Source organism: Theropithecus gelada, chromosome 17 (genome assembly GCF_003255815.1).
Source record: "Theropithecus gelada isolate Dixy chromosome 17, Tgel_1.0, whole genome shotgun sequence".
NCBI lineage: Eukaryota > Metazoa > Chordata > Mammalia > Primates > Cercopithecidae > Theropithecus > Theropithecus gelada.
This window is the reverse complement of record NC_037685.1, coordinates 72475327-72495023: the sequence shown is the minus strand read 5'-3', so window position 1 is coordinate 72495023 and position 19697 is coordinate 72475327. Positions and strand designations below refer to the sequence as shown.

At 39.5% G+C, this 19697-nt stretch overlaps 2 protein-coding genes across 6 annotated transcripts in view; one reads left to right on the top strand and one right to left on the bottom strand.

The window, feature by feature from the left end:
* The window catches only part of NAA16 (N(alpha)-acetyltransferase 16, NatA auxiliary subunit), a 67755-nt gene that overhangs the window by 47681 nt on the left and 377 nt on the right, over positions 1-19697 (bottom strand). For all 3 annotated transcript variants that reach the window (XR_003116514.1, XM_025364623.1, XM_025364624.1), the window contains exons 2-7: positions 14422-14506; positions 12478-12582; positions 10254-10411; positions 7254-7388; positions 4918-5071; positions 1016-1135 (exon numbers count right to left, since the gene is read on the bottom strand). Coding sequence is in view for 2 of the 3 variants with exons in the window: in XM_025364623.1 (XP_025220408.1) it covers positions 1016-1135; positions 4918-5071; positions 7254-7388; positions 10254-10411; positions 12478-12582; positions 14422-14506 (757 nt within the window). In the remaining variant the exon portion in view is untranslated. The remainder of the gene's footprint in view (positions 1-1015; positions 1136-4917; positions 5072-7253; positions 7389-10253; positions 10412-12477; positions 12583-14421; positions 14507-19697) is intronic.
* MTRF1 (mitochondrial translation release factor 1) overlaps positions 19262-19697 on the top strand; it is an 85974-nt gene continuing 85538 nt past the window's right edge. For all 3 annotated transcript variants that reach the window (XM_025364632.1, XM_025364630.1, XM_025364629.1), the window contains exon 1: positions 19262-19591. The gene's annotated coding sequence lies outside the window, so the exon portion shown is untranslated. The remainder of the gene's footprint in view (positions 19592-19697) is intronic.

Here is a 19697-nt window from a genome sequence, read left to right as displayed (position 1 = left end):
TTTTTTTTTTTTTGAGACGGAGTCTCGCTCTGTTGCCCAGGCTGGAGTGCAGTGGCCGGATCTCGGCTCACTGCAAGCTCCGCCTGCTGGGTTTACGCCATTCTCCTGCTTCGGCCTCCCGAGTAGCTGGGACCACAGACGCCCGCCACCTCGCCCGGCCAGTTTTTTGTAGTTTTTAGTAGAGATGGGGTTTCACCAGGTTAGCCAGGATGGTCTCGATCTCCTGACCTCGTGATCCGCCCGTCTCGGCCTCCCAAAGTGCTGGGATTACAGGCTTGAGCCACCGCGCCCGGCTTTATTAAACTTTTTAAATTTAAAAATTCTAAAAAAAAAAATAAATAAAAAAATAAATAAAATTCTGCTGTTTCAACATCTTTGAGCCAGTTTCATAATTATTTCAGGAATACATTTATTCATGAGTAAATATGATTTTAGGAATATTAACAGTTCCTACCAACACTTAATTATGAAAAATTACAAAAGTCTTGGACTCACACTAGATTTCTAAAAAGGGTCAAAGTTACCTAATTTCAAAGGAAGATATGTAACATTTTGCTCTACACAAATTAGCCTAGTTTGAAATCAAAGCAAATACCCTCAACAGTAATTGTTTGGCCCAATTATTATTTAGAGGTTGACAGTAATGAATGTCTAACGGTTTTAAAATATTAAATAGTTACAACACTTCCCAGAAAGGGAATGCTCATTTTCTTTCCCATGTCTCTACTCTAAATTGGTATTTTGTTTTGTTTTGTTTTGCTTTGTTTTGTTTTTGCCTCACCTCCCAACACCATCACAGGTAAGGGGTCAAGGGACCTAAAATATCTGCAAGCACTTACACTTAAGTGTAACTATTTGAATTCATTTTCACTCCCATGTTTAACCTATAATTTTACTAAATGGAAAAATGAATACTAATGCTAAAATTGTTTGTTCTCAAGTATTATTACAACTTTACATTTTATTATACTTCAAAACAGTAGTTATGAGAAAAAGGAGAAAAATCATTACATACTAATTTGTAGAGCTTTTTCCAAGCCTTCATAATAACACCAATTTTCTGCATTCCGATCAATCAAGTTTTTGAACACTTCACTGGCTTCTTTTAATCTTCCCAATTTCAACAGTATTTCCCCTGAAATTAAGTTTAAAGACATATTCATTTTAAACATTACCTATCTATCTGACCCCAGGGACTTCACTAAGCATTATCAATGAAGAGATGGTTAAAAAGACAGAACTTCCCCTTTGGACGCGTAGCAGTTTATGCAACTAAGCATAGCTTGCCTTCAGAAGCTTGCCTTCAGAAGTGAACCTTCATTTTTGGCTCCCTCTTACACTCCAAACACATAAGTAGGACATTAATTTGTTAGTAAAAAAAACTTTTGCATTACACACATATCATACCCTTTCAAATAACTAAAGACACACACAAACACATCAAAATTAGACTGGCAAATAATTCTAGGGAACATTCCTATCTTCCTACTACAAGATTTGGATATATCTTTCCTATCAGTTCATGTATTAATTCTCCACTCAATTCTCATTGTTTCCTTTCAAGATCACTAAAACTGGAGAAGTTTAACTCAGTGAAATTATAACACTAAACACCGCTTTATAATAGGAAACCACACAAGCCACGTTCATGTACAGATTAGCTGAGTGGGTCGGTAAAAGGTCAAATCCTTTTACTAAGCCACACAAATTAGGAGGAGGTGTGGAGAATGAGGACCCAGACCTCTCTAATACGATGGAAACACACCTAATCCAAGATAAAGGGGAGAGTCTCAAAAAAGAACATACCTCAGCTTCCTGCCCTCAAAATTACTCATTCCCCAAACAATCTATTTCAAACAACCCTTTAAAATGTCTTCAAGTCATCCTATTTCTCCTTTCATCATGTTGGAGGAGGCAGTACATTATAGCAGGTTTTATGTACTATTATTTTACTATTTTTATATATCACTCAAACTCTACAATTAGACTGAACTAGGAATAATTACCAACTCCACCACTAACTAGCTTTGTGACGGGGAGAAAAGTGGGTAGTTAGCACATTGCCTGTCACATAATGAATACATATAAATATCTGCTACTGAAAACTTTAAATGTGCCCAATTCCTCCACGATTATCTTCTGGCCAATTGTTACCCTGCTTATCCCAGATATAATAAGACAACAGCATATTTTTCATTTTCGAAAAACATCTGTTACTTGCTACTACCAGGAAGCAAAGGAATGCATAGGACAAATATATATATATATACACACACACACATACACACACCCCTACATATTCATACATAAGCAGAAATCTCCAACTTTTAAAGCTTTTTAAAGGATCGTAAAAAGTTAATGACCACAAAGAAAACTGTGTGAATATCAAAGGTCTCTGGACCTGCAAAGTTCAGTGAAAATCTAAAAATAATACCATGATCTGTCTCTGTAGATAATACAAAGCATGAGCTATGTATTCAAATTAATGGCCCCCAAATTACCCTCACTAGCAATATAAGGATAAAGGTGACTATAGGCAATCTGCAGATTTATTTTTGTTTTTTGAGACAAGGTCTTGCTCTGTCATCCAGGCTGAAGTGCTAGTGGCACAATCACAGCTCACTGCTGCCTCAACCTCCCAGGCTCAGGCAATCCTCCCTTCTCAGTCTCCCAAATAGCTGAGACCACAGGCATGAACCACCATACCCAGATAATTTTTATTTATTTTTGTTTGTTTGTTTGAGACGGAGTCTCGCTCTGTCGCCCAGGCTGGAGTGCAGTGGCCGGATCTCAGCTCACTGCAAGCTCCGCCTCCGGGGTTTATGCCATTCTCCTGCCTCAGCCTCCCAAGTAGCTGGGACTACAGGCGCTCACCACCTCGCCCGGCTAGTTTTTTTTTTTTGTATTTTTTAGTAGAGACGGGGTTTCACCGTGTTAGCCAGGATGGTCTCGATCTCCTGACCTCCTGATTCGCCTGTCTCAGCCTCCCAAAGTGCTGGGATTACAGGCTTGAGTCACCGCGCCCGGCCCCAGATAATTTTTAAATTTTTTGTAGAGATGGAGTCTCACTATGTTACTCAGGCTGGTCTTGAAATCCTGCACCTCAAGCAATCCTCCCGCCTCAGCCTCCCAGTGTTGGGATTACAGGTGTGAACCACCATTCACGGCCTATGCTAACTTGAATTAATTTCACTGTACCATATTTACTTTTCAAAAACTGCATTCCCTATTTGTTTTTATTTTTAAGATTAAATAATCTAACAACTGCATTCCCTATTTTTTTTTAAGATTAAATAATCTAACTTATGGATTATATTGAATGCATTTCCTATTGATGCTACAGGACAAATATCAAGAAAGAGAAACAGCAACCCAAGGGAGTTAAGATTTAATCACGAAACGACAATAATATTTCAGAAAGGAAAAATAATTGCCTTTTTTCCTCTTTGCTCCCATCAGTAAGTAATGGAACAAGATAGAAATCAGAATATTTAATTATTTACCCATATTTTATCAATAACTTTTAAAAGTGTCATTAATATTGGTATTAATATTAATTACAATAAAAACTAAATCACTCATGTGCTACACATTAACCAGAAAGAGTATACTGGTTAAAAGTAAGAAGCTCATGAAATGGGCATAGGAAAAAGGGCATATATTACTAAGTGAAAGAAGCCAATCTTTCTCAGGCAAGAAATGATCTGGCAAAAATAAAACCAATCTGAAAAGGCTACATACTGTATGATTGCAACTATATGACATTTTGGAAATGGCAAAACTATGCAGAGGGTAAAAAGATCAGTGGTTGCCAGGGGTTTGCAGGAATGAGGGATGGAAAGGTGAAACAAAGGATGTTTAGGGCAGTGAAACTACTTTGTATAATACTATAGTGGTGAATACATGTCATTATACATTTGTCAAAACCCACAGAGCATGACAGTGGGAAAGGCTGTGGGTATACAGAGATATATGGCAACTCTCTGTACCTTTTTCTAGATTTTACTGTGAATCTAAAACTGTCCTGAAAATGTCTATTTTTTAGAAAAAAGTAAGGGCTCTGAAGTCAGAAGGATGTGTTGATGTGCTTGGAAACTATAACTCTACCACTTAAAAAGCTGGATGACTTTGGGCAAGTCCTTTACCTCTCTAAGCCTCAGTCTCTTCCACTATAAAATGGGGTTAATAAATAGTATCCATCTTAAAAGTGCTAAAAAATTAAATGAAATAAAGCAGTTTAAGCAATTACCATGCTCAAATAGAAGGAGAGTTTTAAAATATATATTAGCTATTATTTTTATTAAGCTTCAGACTTCAGAGGTCCTACAACTGTATGAAACTTTGGTTCTAAACTATTATTTTAGCTGGACATTCAATTTAATACAATATTGCTCAGGTAAAGAGAACTAATGAGCAAAGCTTTGTGAAAATTTTTTTTGACCCTTTGTTGATGAATGCTGTTAAAACTATAGGGATCCTGTCTTCATAATTAGCCCATAATGAAAATAAATGACCTCTGTGTTCATGATGACCCAGTATCATCAATTATGGTTCTCACTGTATTTAATTAACTACATATGGATATACAGAGATACATATTCAATATGAAGGCAGAATAATATACCGCTTAAGGGAATGAAATCTGGATTCAAATCCAGCACTCTCCAGTTTACTAAACTGTATGACTTGGGGTTAGTCAATCTCTCAGTTCCGCAGTTCCCCTCATCTCCAAAATAGATATAATAACTACAACATAGAGTTGTTATGAGGATTAAACTAGTTAATAATGGCTTAATAATAAAGTGTTTGGAAACTTGCCAGATACATAACAAGTGTCATGTAAGACTTAGGAGAGAATAAAATATGTAGCTTTTTGTTTTCTGTTTGAGGCCATTAAAAAAAGGGAAGCCAACTTACCTTTAATTTCTTCCACCAAAAGTTTATCACATATTTGTTTCTCATATGTTTCTATATGTTCCAAAGACTCCTGAAATAGATCTGCCTCTCTCATCACTTGATTCTGGTATAGTATCAGTTCACTATATTCATAATCTATTTTGTTTGGAGGAATCTGAAAAAAAATGACCAAATTACTTTATTTGTATAATTATATAAAGCACTTACAGACCTTTAATTAAACTGCCTTCTCAGGAGAGTCATTCGCACAAACAAGAAGGCAACCCACAAGCAGATACAAACAGAAGAGTGATTAACAGCACCAAAAATGAATGCATTATTTAAAACAAATAATGGGGTGGGACTCCTGTCTACCCGCAAGTGATACAGGTCAACAAATCCTAAATACAAATATAAAAATGGTTGAAATACTACAGGATCTACAAAAAAAAAAAAAAAAAAAAAAACCTACTAGAATTAATAAAAGTGTTTAGCAAGGTCACAGAATAAAAGATCAATGAAAAATTACAGGTATACCTTGGAGATACTGTGGGCTTGGTTCCACAATGTCACCACAATGAAGTGAGTGACATAATTTTATGGTTTCCCAGTGCATGTAAGTTCCATTGGCCAGGCAAGGTGGTGCACGGCTGTAACCCCAGGTCTTTGGGAGGCTGAGGTGGGTGGATTACCTGAGGTCAGGAATTCAAGACCAACCTGGCCAACGTGGTGAAACCGCATCTCTACTAAAATACAAAATTAGCGTGGCGTGGTGCGCATGCCTGTAATCCCAGCTACTCAAGAAGCTGAGGCAGAAGAATCGCTTAAGCCCGGAGGTGGAGGTTGCAGTGAGCTAAGATCTTGCCACTGCATTCCAGACTGGGCAACAAGAGTGAAACTCGGTCTCAAAAAAAAAACTAAACTAAAAAAGTTTTATTAACACTATACTATAGTCTATTAAACATGCAGCAGCATTATGTCTCAAAAAACCAACGTTGCCAGGCACAGTGGTACACCCGTAGTCCCAGCGATCCTCCTGCCTCATACCTCAGTCTCTGGAGAAGTCCTAGCTAGGATTTCAAGTCCTAGTCGTAGCCTAAGAGTTCAAGACTGTAGTGCATAGCCACAGCACTTCCGCTCTGGCAACACAGTCAGACCCTGTCTCAAAAAAAAAGTAAAGAAAAGAAAATAGAAATTGGCCAGGCACAGTGGCTCACACCTGTAATCCCAGCACTTTGGGAGGCCGAGACAGGTGGATCACAAGGTCAGGAGTTCAAGATCAGTCTGGCCAACATGATGAAACCCCATCTCTACTAAAAATACAAAAATTAGCCAGGTCCAGTGGCAGAGGCCTGTAATCTCCGCTACTCAGGAGGCTGAGGCAGGCAGGGTAACTGCTTGAACCTGGGAGGTGGAGATTGTGCCACTGAACCCTAGCCTGGGCGACAGAGCAAGACTCCGTCTCAAAAAAAAAAAAAAAAGAAAGAAAGAAAGAAAGAAATTGCAAGCACCTAAATTTAACCATCAAAATGTCGTAATTTTGTGTTTAAAGGAAAGTTTTTTATCAAGTCCACCAAATGTGATACAGTACTATCTTTCGGTCAGAACTTGATTCTTGGATAAAAACAAAGAACCACTCTAATCAAGAATTCTCTGGTGTGAGGTAAAAAGCTAAAAACCTAAGTAAAGACGGCGGCCTTACTACACAGTTTATTTCCTCCCTTAAGAGAGTAAAAATAGCAGATTAAAAAACATAAAAACCCATAAATAGAAGATACTATATAAGATTTCAACAAATTTCTAGAAAACAGAATGCAAAGGAATAAGTGAAACAGGATGGAAGAAGCCCAATTCTAGAGCATCTACAAAGAGGAAATTACTACGGAGAATGCCTATCTGTTCTGGAAAACTCCAGACAGGGTCAAGATTATGAAATGACAGATAAACAGAGGAGTGGAAAAGAGACTCAAGGTTGGGGATTAACTCTAAGTGAAGTGACTCAATCTGCACCATCTCCATCAACTTGCAGCTGAATCCACATGTAGAATACTCTCCATTGAAACGTGGAGGCAGCCGTGATGGCTCACGCCTGTAATCCCAGTACTTTGGGAGGCAGGATGATCATTTGAGCCCAGGAGTTCGAGACCAGCCTGGGCAACATAGCAACACCCCGTCTCTCAAAAAAAAAAAAAACCAGAGAGAAGAAAAATCCTACATTTTAACTGTTTCCAATTATGTAAAAAAGTTTTCCAGTTTTCCATAGGTCTCAAATACTTCAAGTCACATTTGAGGGCAGGGACAATTAAGAAGTCAACTACTCCGTTTGTGAAGGTAGAAGAAAACGTTAAAATTCTTACTTGCTGAGTTTGTCTAAATTCTTCCAACAGTTTTAGGGCCATATCATAATCTTTCAGCAAATGGTATGCAATAGCATATCCAATCCACGAAGCACGCTGTGTGGGGCGCAACTGAAGAAGTTGGTATCTTGTCTCCTAAAAAAATACATTTTAACTTGCTAAACATTCTCATTATTTCATTAAAGAAAACAATCTAACCTTTAACACATTTCTAATGAACTATATCAACAAAGATCAGTTTCAGCATAAAATAAAAGTACTTTTTATGTTTCTTACCTAAATTACTAAAGTTCTAGAATATCCTGTAATAGTCACTGTGAGGCTGTCACTGAAACATCTTTGGGGCCCATGCCTTTGGACTCCCTTATTAAATTACCTTTAAATAATGAGTTTTGTTTTTTTTTTTTTTGGTAACTAAACATTCTGTAAGAAGACTAAGATGGTTTTTTTTAAAACCACATTTTGCCACTTATAAAACTATTATATGAATTACATGTATTTACAGTGTAAATACATTGTAATAATTGGCCAGACACAGGACAGACACAGCCAGGGGAAACACCCAAACATCTCACTATCCCTTATTTTTACTGTTGCATCTCTGTCATTCCCAAATCCTTTATTAAAGCGTAGGTCAGTATTATTTTCTCTGCCAACTCTTGGCGTTACCCTGGGCAAATGCAAAACTAATGTGTATCACCCATCCCACAATCTATCCTCTAAGTCCCAAGATTTTCTAATCTTTAATGATTTTCTCCTCCACTCCATTCAGAGGCCCACTCCCACAGCCATACCCTACGAGTTACTGCCACCCAGAAATCATAAATTTAGGTATCTCACTCTCTACCCACAGCTCCCATGCTGCCAACACTATCATTTGGTGACATTCCTACCCTTGTTCTTTGACACCACCAGCATCTATACTTCCTGGATCCTTCACACTTCCACCACCAGCTCTCCTTTTTTTCTTTTAGAGACAGAGTCTCCCTATGTTGCCCAGGCTGGACTTAACTCCTGACCTCAAGCGATCCTCCTACATCAGCCTCTCACGTAGCCAGGATTAAGACATATAATACCAGGCCTAGCTCTCTTTCAACTTAATTTATTTCACAATCCACTTTAGCAACCATTGTTTGGCCAATATTCTTAATTTCTATGCCTCATTCCTAAAGATAACTGATTTTAACTCCAACCACATCTAAGCTGCTAAGCACAGCTGAAGAAAAAAATACACACTTTGAAGAGTCGTGCCATTATTATTACTAAGTTCAGCAGACCCCTTAAAGTGGCTGCAAAAATCTAGGCATGGGGTATGAGGGCTTATATGGCAGTAGAGGGCAAAAGAAGTGTATAAATAATGTATTTAAAGAAAACTGTTAGAACCTAGTGGCCTCCTTCTCATAAGAAAGTAAGGGAATTCTGGCCGGGCGCGGTGGCTCAAGCCTGTAATCCCAGCACTTTGGGAGGCCGAGACGGGCGGATCACGAGGTCAGGAGATCGAGACCATCCTGGCTAACACGGTGAAACCCCGTCTCTACTAAAAAAATACAAAAAACTAGGCGGGCGAGGTGGCGGGCGCCTGTAGTCCCAGCTACTCGGGAGGCTGAGGCAGGAGAATGGCGGGAACCCGGGAGGCGGAGCTTGCAGTGAGCTGAGACCTGGCCACAGCACTCCAGCCTGGGTGACAGAGCGAGACTCCGTCTCAAAAAAAAAAAAAAAAGAAAGTAAGAGAATTCCATGTTGGACATAGTGATTCTACAATACTAAGTGGAATAAGCACATGGAGATGTCCAGGAGAGAGTTGAAGATGCAAATCTGAAGAGGTCTGAACTACAGAAAGACTGATTTATGGCAACCCTTCTAACATTTTTAAAATATCTACTAACCAATAATTTTTAAAAGCTACTTTTAGGCCGGGCGCGGTGGCTCAAGCCTGTAATCCCAGCACTTTGGGAGGCCGAGGCGGGTGGATCACGAGGTCAGGAGATCGAGACCATCCTGGCTAACATGGTGAAACCCCGTCTCTACTAAAAATACAAAAAACTAGCCGGGCGTGGTGGCGGGCGCCTGTAGTCCCAGCTACTCGGAGGCTGAGGCAGGAGAATGGCGTGAACCTGAGAGGCGGAGCTTGCAGTGAGCCGAGATCGCGCCACTGCACTCCAGCCTGGGTGACACAGCGCAAGACTCTGTCTCAAAAAAAAAAAAAAAAAAAAAAAAAAAAAAAAAAAAAAGCTACTTTTATGTTTAGGTTTCAATTATAAAAGCCCTATTAGTTTACCAAATTTGTAAACATCAAACCTACAAATAATCTAGTATAGCAGCTGCACACAGATATTCCAGTTAAACAGCTATGGCTAGGCATAGTGGGTCATGCCTATAATCCCAGCACTTTGGGAGGCTGAGGTGGGAAAATCACTGGAGCCTAGGAGTTCAAGACTAGCCTGGGTAACATAGCAAGACCTTGTTTCTTTTTAAAAAATAATTAATGAATTAAAAATGTTTTAAAAACCAGTTTTGTTTTTGTTTTTTGAGAAAAAGTCTTGCTCTGTTGTCCACGCTGGAGTGCAGTGGCACAACCATGGCTCACTGGAGTCTCAACTCTTAAGTTCAAGGGATCCTCCTGCCTCAACCTCCCGGGTAGCTGGGACTGCAGGTGTGAACTACCATGCCCAGCTAATTTTCTTATTTGAAGAGACGGAGTCTGGCCTATGTTGCTAAGGCTGGTTTCTAACTCCTAACCTCAAGCGATCCTCCCACCTCAATCTCCCAAACTGCTGGGATTACAGGCGTGCGCCACCGCACCCCACCAGTTATCCTTTTTTGATACTCAAGTAAAAAGTGCCATAACTATGACTGAGGAGGAAGGTCCCAGTGACATACACCTTCTCACAAACAATCAAATTTATGTGATCTTGGCTTATGCTCACCTCATTCTGAATTCACATGCTCTTAAATTATATCTACTGTAAAGTCACATACATTTAAGAATGAAATACTTACTCGGTAACCTTCAAGGTCTCTCATTTGGATCTGCAACAGTGAGAGATCCCTCAAAATTTGCAGGTTATCTTTATCTAATTTGAGGGCATTTCGGTAACATTTTATAGCTTCATCGTATTTCTTATCAGAACGCTGCAACAGTCCATATACATGCCAACCTATTAAGTTAAGGAAACAAAGACATATACAGACACTAGAATACACTATGCTACATATCTAATATAAAACTTACATTAAGGAAATGGTATTTTGCCTGGAATTTGTTTCAGAATGATCTGGGGTCTGGGAAAGGGGAATAGTGAGGGGAAGTTAAAGAGGAAACCAGATCAGGCTTGGTTGATAACTGTCAAATTGTTGAAGCTAGCCGGGCGCGGTGGCTCAAGCCTGTAATCCTAGCACTTTGGGAGGCCGAGACGGGCGGATCACAAGGTCAGGAGATCGAGACCATCCTGGCTAACACGGTGAAACCCCGTCTCTACTAAAAAGTACAAAAAACTAGCCGGGCGAGGTGGCGAGCGCCTGTAGTCCCAGCTACTCGGGAGGCTGAGCCAGGAGAATGGCGTAAACCCGGGAGGCGGAGCTTGCAGTGAGCAGAGATCCGGCCACTGCACTCCAGCCTGGGTGACAGAGCGAGACTCCGTCTCAAAAAAAAAAAAAAAAAAAAATTGTTGAAGCTGGGTAATGGCCACATGGGGAGGGGGTCATTATTCTGTTCTCTCTGCTTGTGTACATGTTTGAAATTTTCTGTAATATTTTAAGTAACCTTAAAGAATTCTTGGCAAAAATTCTTCACATTTTCTACCCTCTATCCCATCACTTTCCTACCCCAGCAACCTCAACATTCACCTATTCTTCATCATGATGTCTTGAAACAGAATATATACAAAAACTGCAACTACCTTTTGAAACAAATTTACAGTCAACCAATTCTAAAGTAACATGTAACTATCATCTAATTTCCTAGTTTATATTAAAGTCCACAAAAAATAAGTTTTATTTCTTATAAATTAAAGTCTTAGCATATCTTGGAGTCAAAAGCCCCATAGAACTATCATACTTACATGCCCTTCTCTTCACTCTGGGGTAAGCACTGGGATAAAGAAATAAGTATTTAGTAATTTGAGAAAACCCTAAGCTAAATATGTGAAAACACTACTGAGATTATTTGTGCTCAATACCAGTACATGGCTAAGTGAATTAAATGTAACAAATTAAAATGCAAGGGCAATATGTGAAAAAAAATGCAGATAAACATATAGATAAGCAAAACAAATGAAAGTCAAATTCAATGATCCATCCTTTAAAAAAAAAATTTTTTTTTTGGCCAGGCACGGTAGCTCATGCCTGTAATCCCGACACTTTGGAAGGCCGAGGAGGGTGGATCACCTGAGATCATGAGTTCGAGACCAGCCTGACCAACATGGTGAAACCCCATCTCTACTAAAAATACAAAAAGTAGCTGGGCATGGTGGTGCACACCTGTAGTCCCAGCTACTTGGGAGGCTGAGGTTGGAGAATCGCTTGAACCCAGGGGGCAGAGGTTGCAGTGAGCCAAGATCATGCCACTGCGCTCTAGCCTGGGTAACAAAGACTCCTTCCCCAACCAAAAAAAAAATTTTTTTTTTTTTTACACACTGGGATATTGCCCAAAGAAAAACACAATTATAAAGATCAAATTAAGTAACAGCTATATCTCCGTGTTAACAGAAACCAAGCTGAAAAACCAATATCATACTTAATTAATATTAAGCAAAATCTGTTTTAAAATAAGTTTTTCTTCTAAAATGTCTAGAAGAAAGTTTAAGACACACAAATTTTAACATACGATTAACTAAAAGTCAGTATTTGGAGTAATAGGAAAGTATCATCCAGTTAATTATGTTTAAGAAAAAAATAGGTTTCAAGTCACATACAATTATCAAAGTAACTTTTCTCCAACACTAAGCACAACAGAAGTAAACACATTTTATAAAGATTTCCTCTAAAATACTCCAATAAATAAACACAGGGTAGAGAACAAATGAAACTAATATTGGAGGAGGGGCACAAGCAAAAACGAAACTAATATTACAAAATGTTGATAATGATTATAGTTGAGTAATGGATACACAGAGTTCATTAAATTCTCTCTTCTACGTACATTTGGAATTTTCATAGTACAAATTTAATTTGAATTAAGAAAAAACTAGTTAAAACAAACTATTTAACTACCGCAAAAGGATACAGACATGACTCTTGACATCATTACGAAGTCCTTTACGAACAAATTCATAAGCTTCTTCTTTTTTTCCTAAACAGTTCAGTGTTAATCCTTTCATAGCCAAAGTCTCTGAAAAATAATTTTTAAACTCTATTTACAAATGACAGAAAATGATTATCTTAATAGTACTTTAATAGTTGAGATCTGAAGGATTACTACAGCTCCAATTCATCTTTTTAATCTCACAGTCTGAACTTCCCTCCAAGTAGAAAAAATAAAACTACATTTAAATAGCTACTTAAAGCTTAGCAGCCGAAGTCCTCTGAAATTCCACAGTTTCAAAGTTGCTAAAATGGCTTCTGCCCTTCACAAGACTCTGTAAAAGTGGTTGATATTACTCTGCTGAAAAAATTAACAAAGCAGGCCAGGCGCAATGGCTCACACCTATAATCCCAGCACTTTGGGAGGCTGAGGCGGGTGGATCACCTGAGGTCAGGAGTTCGAGACCGGCCTGGCCAACACAGCAAAACCCCGTCTCTGATAAAAATTAGCCAGGCATGGTGGCACGCGCCTGTAATCCCAGCTACTGGGGAGGCTGAGGCAGGAGAATTGCTTGAACCCAGGAGGCAGAGGTTGCAGTGAGTCAATATTGTGCTACTGTACTCCAGCCTGGGTGACAAGAGTGAGACTCTGTCTAAAAAAAAATTAACAAAGCAGACATGAGTCTTATGGAATTAAATCTACCATCGCAGTTCCACAGCTCTTACCTAAGGTCAATTCTAATCAATCTAATTTACAACCACACAAAAACACTCAATTTACCTTAATAAAGACATATACATAATTTAAACCTCACTTTATTCAATATTGGAACAGACTTCATTTTTGATAGCAAGTTTATTCCAACAAATTCCACTTAGGCTAATTACATCAGTTCACATTTCAAGACCACAACACTGGATGATGGTAGTGGCAACAAAAAATATGTAAGGAAGTTAATAAAAGATGGTTTAGAATGAAATAATTCTCTGAATTATCCACAAGGGAATTACGCAAGAAGAATGATTTTCAAACTGATTTCCGCAGACTCTATGGTATTCAGAACATGGTGATCCTGTGGTCCAAATCCCTCTCCAACACCTTTTATCTGTTTCACACATTTAACTTTCCCACAGGCTCCATTTGGACAAAGGTTCCACAGCTAAAAAGCTTGAAAACAAGCTTTAAAATTAATTCTATGAAATGAAGATTTCTTTCCAATTCCTTCAACGAATCTTTTAAATGGTGTTAGAAAAGTGAGCAAGGTCAGCCTATTTTCCCAATAAGATGATCTCAACCATTACCCAAGTCTGATACTGAGTAACCTCAACCAGCATTGCTATGCTACAGGATCGTAACTTTCATGTCTATCCTGATCCATCCTTCTAACACTGGCTATGACTGAAAAAGGATACAACAAGAAAATACAAACTTTATTAACACCAGTGTTAGAAAAACAACTCGAAATATGCAATCTAATGGTAAATTAGTAATATCATATGTAAATGTCAGCACATACTAAAAAAAAAAACACATCTACCAAAGAATAAAGTGCAGGTGACCATATCTTCATACTTTTATATCGCAAATTTTGTCCTAATTTTACACACAGGAAACCAAGGTATAAACTTAAAATTCTATTCAAAGTAATAAAGGAAATCAGGTCCATAAACATACTGATACATACTTTCTCCAATTTCTTCCCAATAGATAAACCAACCATCCTAATCTTATCCTTAAGTACATATACTTAAAGATAATACCGGTAATCTAGAAGACTCATATAAAGCATTAAAAAAATGCTGAACATTTATGCACTCTAATAGAGAATGGCAAGGCCTTGGAATCTGGGAAATACTCTTCTTTCACTGTTAATCCCTGGTTTTAGAATTTGATTTCCCTAAAGCAATCTCTCACATGAGACAATACCTCCATGTTCAGCAAATTTTGGGTTCGACAGAATCATCTTGCAAAACTTGAGGCCATTTTTGTACTGCTTCTGTTCATAACATTTCTGTAAAGAAATATGAACAAAAGTTATTTTATCAAATGAATACACAACGGGTATCATATATTCTTTTCACGGCATCATATATTCTAAATTCAAGATCCAAAATTAGGTCTAAAACGTGATGGAAAGGATATCACTTACAAACATGCAGTGTACTTTTGTTACCTATTCTTGTCAAATTGTTCTAAAATCTACATATTTTCATTTTTATAAAAGACTATGAAAAAAAGACATTTAAAAAACAGGAAATTTGGCCGAGGAAGGTGGCTCACGCCTGTAATCCCAGCACTTTGGGAGGCCAAAGTGGGTGGATCGCTTGAGTGCGGGAGTTCGAGACCAACCTGGCCAACATGGTGAAACCTTGTCTCTACTAAAAATACAAAAATCAGCTGGGCATGGTGGCATGCACCTGTAATCCTAGCTACTCAGGAGGCTGAGGCAGTAGAATTGCTTGCACATGGGAGGCAGAGGTTGCAGTGAGCAGAGATCACACCACTGCACTCTAGCCTGGGCGACACTGCAAGACTGTCTCAAAAAAAAAAAAAAAATTACAAAAATTAGCCAGATGTGGTGGTGCATGCCTGCAATCCCAGCTACTTGGGTGGCTAAGGCAGGAGAATTGCTTGAATTCAGGAGCTGGAGGCTGCAGTGAGCCTAGGTCATGCCACTGCACTCCAGCCTGGGCAACTGAGTGAGACCCTGTCTCAAAACAACCAGAAAAAAATGGCAATTCAATCAATACTGCCACAGAATTTTTTAAATTTTGTTTCCCTTTCCTAGTACACAGAATTTTTGAATTCAAAATAATTCCAATGCTTTGGGAGGCCAAGGCAAGAGGACTGCTTGAGCCCAGGAGTTCAACACCAGCCTGGGGAACAAAGCAAGACCTCATCTCTACAAACAAATTAAAAATTACTCAGGCGTGGTGGTGCACATCTGTGGTCCTACTACTTGGGAGGCTGAGATGGGAGGATCACTTGAGCCCACGAGGTTGAGGCTGCAGTAAGGCATGATTGTGCCACTGCACTTAGCCTGGACAGTAGAGCAAGACACTGTCTCAAAAAAAACATTTAAGCAAAAACATGTGGCAACAGAAAAATACCAGAAACTGCACTAAAAGCCTCTGCTACTGCAAGAATGAAACCAAAGTGCATGTATAGGTGCATGCACACACAAATACTACCACTTATTGAGCAGCTATTATATGTCTGTATAAAATTTGTAATCTCTTAATACCAATTATTTAAAGTAGGTGTCATTACTTCCACTTCAGAGATGTGGAAACTGAAACTCCAGAGTTCAAAAACTTGTTTATAAGCGGCTCAGCTGCAAACTCTGGTCTTACTCCAAAGACCATCATTAGTCCAATGCAAGGATAAGCAACATCTTTATTCCTGAATGCCACCAGCCAGGGTACGCAATTAACATCTCTCCCTGGCAGTCACTGATGCGGACAACACCCCATTGCTTTCTAGTCATCCCTGGCTTAAGTTGTTCAGTCACACTGGGTGTTACGTTACTCAACATGCCAAGCTTATCCCCACCTCAGGCCTCCTATACTTGTGTTCCTTACACCTGAAATGCTTTCCCAGATCTTCCCATGGATGGTTCCTCATTATCATCTAAGTCTCACATGTCCCCTACTTGCCCACTTTATCAAATACTCCCATCCTCCTTCCTTCCCCAACATACTCTCTACCATATTACTCTATTTTCCACACAGTGCTATCATTTCCTGAAACCTTATTTTGCTATTATCTAGTGTCTGTCTTCCCCACCATCATATAATGGATCCTTAGAACAATGACCTCACCTATCTTTATTTTTTAGAGACAGTCTCGCTCTGTTGCTCAGGCTATAACCTCAAACTGCGAGCTCAAGTGATCCTCTCACCTCAGCCTCCTGAGTGGGTAGGAAGGACTACAGGTATGTGCCATCACGCCTGGCTAAATTTTTTTTTTTTTTTTCTTGGTAGAGATGAAGTCTCGCTATGTTGTTATGTTGTTCTTTTGTTCCTGGGCTCAAGTGATCCTAGCTCTCACCTCAGCCTCCCAAAGTGCTGGGATTACAAGTGTGAGCCACTGCGCCAGCCTCAGCCTATTTTAAGTACTGCTGCACTGCCATGGCTAAACAAATAAGAAACTGCTCCATAAATACAGCCTACTAAGTTCAAAGCAAAATGCCACTAACAATAGATGAGACCGTCATTAAGCCCTGCAGCAGGGGCTGGATGTGGAAGGAATTAGAAAAGTCTTCACAGAAAAAAAGTTTATATTGAGGCCTCTTGACAGCCTCTGGGGAAGGCAACTAGGTGGCTCTGGGATAAGGATAGGAGAGAAACCTAAATTTTGAATGATGTGAATATACCACCTATTCCAAAAATATTTTAAAATAAAAAATAACAATCTGAGTTTGACTACAAGAGTCTGTCTCACACATACAAGAAAAAAACAAGTGGAAGGAACTACTGAGAAAGACAAAGAGAAATACTAGTTTTCCTGACTTACCAAGTGATCTGAAAATAATAATCATACTGCCAATAACAGTAATAATAGTTAACACCTACTGGAAGCATTTACTATACGTCCAGACACTGTTCTTATTTTTTTCCTTCATCCCATGACAGCTTATTTACTCTTTATTTAAATCCCAGGAAAGCCTATGAGATGCATGATATCCCCATTTAGATAGAGAAACTGACGCACAGTTACAGAGTTTATATAACTATTAAGTGCCAGAGCCACAACTCTTAACCAGGTAGTCTGGTCCCAGAGTCCAAGCACTCAGGTAAAGAAGACAAGTCTACCTGTAATCTCAGCTACTCAGGAGGCTGAGACATGAGAATCGCTTGAATCTGGGAGGCAGAGGTTGCAGCGAGCTGAGATCTTGCCACTGCACTCCAGCCTGAGCGACAGAGCGATATGCTCTTGCAAAACAAAAAAAAAGACAAATCTACATTCACTCAGCAACCATTATATAGTAAATAGAAACGATAGATTCTAGTCTCAATTTTGCTAATACTCAGACAGAGAACCTTAGCCCCTTGGTCATTTACCATCCTTAGGTTTGTCTCTTCCTAAAACAGGGCATGGAATAGCTCCAAAATTCAACGAACTGCAATGCTAATCAATATCCAGTCTGGGGAATAAGACATACAGATATAAGCCACGTGGAACATGTAAAAAACCAGCTGGTCAGTTTGTGTAGATGTGTTTAAGTTTTTTCATCAGAAAACTTTTACTGTTGGTAGCAAAGCACTTTAACCCACTAAACTTTAAAGATAATTTTATTATAGAGACTTCCGTTTGCTATGGAATTTGTTGTAGCCAAATTTTACCCACATTTATTGCAATTGTGAAATGATAAAATCACCCACTTATGCAGAATCCTCCTAAATTCATGCAGCCTTATCAGAAACATTACATACTTAGATTTAAAAATGTTTAGCTTGGCTGGGCACAGTAGCTCACATCTGTAATCTCGGCAATTTGGGAGGCTGAGGTGGGATGATCACTTGAAGCTAGGAGTTCGACAGTAGCCTGGCCAACAAGAGACTTCCATCTCACAATAATTGATTTTTTTTTAGTGGTTACCATTTCCCAATTTATCTGGGGATAAACTTTACCTTTTTTGTATTTGAGAATAACAAGTAATGTAACGTTTTCCTTACGACACTGATCCATGATTTGAACTACAAAAAATTCATATAGAGAGAAAAGAAGTGCTGTCATCTTTAAAGTATGATGCCAAATGTCCTGAAATCCAATTAGCGATTTATAAATGATATTCTCATTAATGTTTCAGATTCCCGGGGCAAAAAAAAATTAAAAATAAAAATAAATAAGTTACTTCTCCAGTTCCATGCTGTGTAAAATAGAAGGGCATGAGAAAAAGTAAAATTAAAAAATACAAAGCCCAATGAAGCAACCTGCCACATGCTTTAATTACTCATATTTTTAATGTTCTCACACTTGTCTCTTATTGGTTCAAAACTAAGCACCACATAATATTTAAAATTTTTATCCCTAACTATGTATCTTAACATTCTGAAGACTAAGTGTGAAGGTTCTATCGGCTTGAAACAGAACAGCTACTATGAATTATCTGCCGCTGTTAATACTTAATATTACTCTAAAATCAGTATTTTACTTATAGTAAAGTTAAGCAACAACTAACAGCCATATAGCCAACCCAGCTTTCAATAAATTCACCTTTAAACCTAAATGCATGTTTAGCAAATAAAAGCTTTTCTTCCGGTGAAAAGATAAACTAGAAAAGACAGTTACCTACTAATATTAGTTTAAAATCTAGGGTAGCCAGAGGATACTGAGGAAAGCAAAGGCATGCTGCCTCTTCTTAGAAGAACAGAACCTGGAAAGCCACCAGGGACGCTGGCACACAGCCCACAGAAAACTGCCCACCCGGCTCCGCAGCGGTCATCACTATGGGGCCATTATTCAGAGTTCTGCTCCGCAATAAAATAAAAACGCTCCCCTTAAATGCAAAACCAGCCAATCCACGCGGCTTTAATTACTCAAGCAAGGCCTGTGCGACTAGAAAGGAAAGAGCTGTGTTGAAGTTGGTGACAACTCAGTAAAGCACTTCAAGTCAACTATTCACTTCCAAAGAGGTACATTATAAACAGGCAAACTTTTTTCCCAACGGGAGGTGGTGCCAAGCTTGGCTTCCTAGAGTTGCCGGTTTTATTTCCTCGTAACCAGGAAAAATTCCACCATCGCATCGATCCCGCTTTAACAGGTATGCGGGTGCGCCGTGCAATCGAATTAAACGCAAAACAGAGAATGCAGGACGCAAAACACCTCACCGAGGGGAGACTGGCAAAATAAACCAACCAGGGAGGATCCCTGAGGGACTGCTGCGAGCCCGGCGTGGCAAAGCGCACGGCAGCCACTACCAGCCGAGGAGGCTGTGCCCAGGCACTGCGGAGGGCGGCGTGAAGTTTCTGGAAAGAGCGCGGCGGGGGTGAGGCGAGCCGCTGCAGACCGAGGAAAGGAAGCGCGCGGAGGAGCGGCGCGGCTGCCCCCGGGGCCGGTAGGAGCGGGAAAGTGGGGTCCCGCGAGCTCCGAGGTAAACAAAGAGCGGTGGGCAGCGGAGGCCAAGCCCGGCCTGCGCCGGCCGCCGCCAGACCGCTTGCCCTTAAGGCCCGAGGACCCGGAGACTGGGGGGCGGCAGT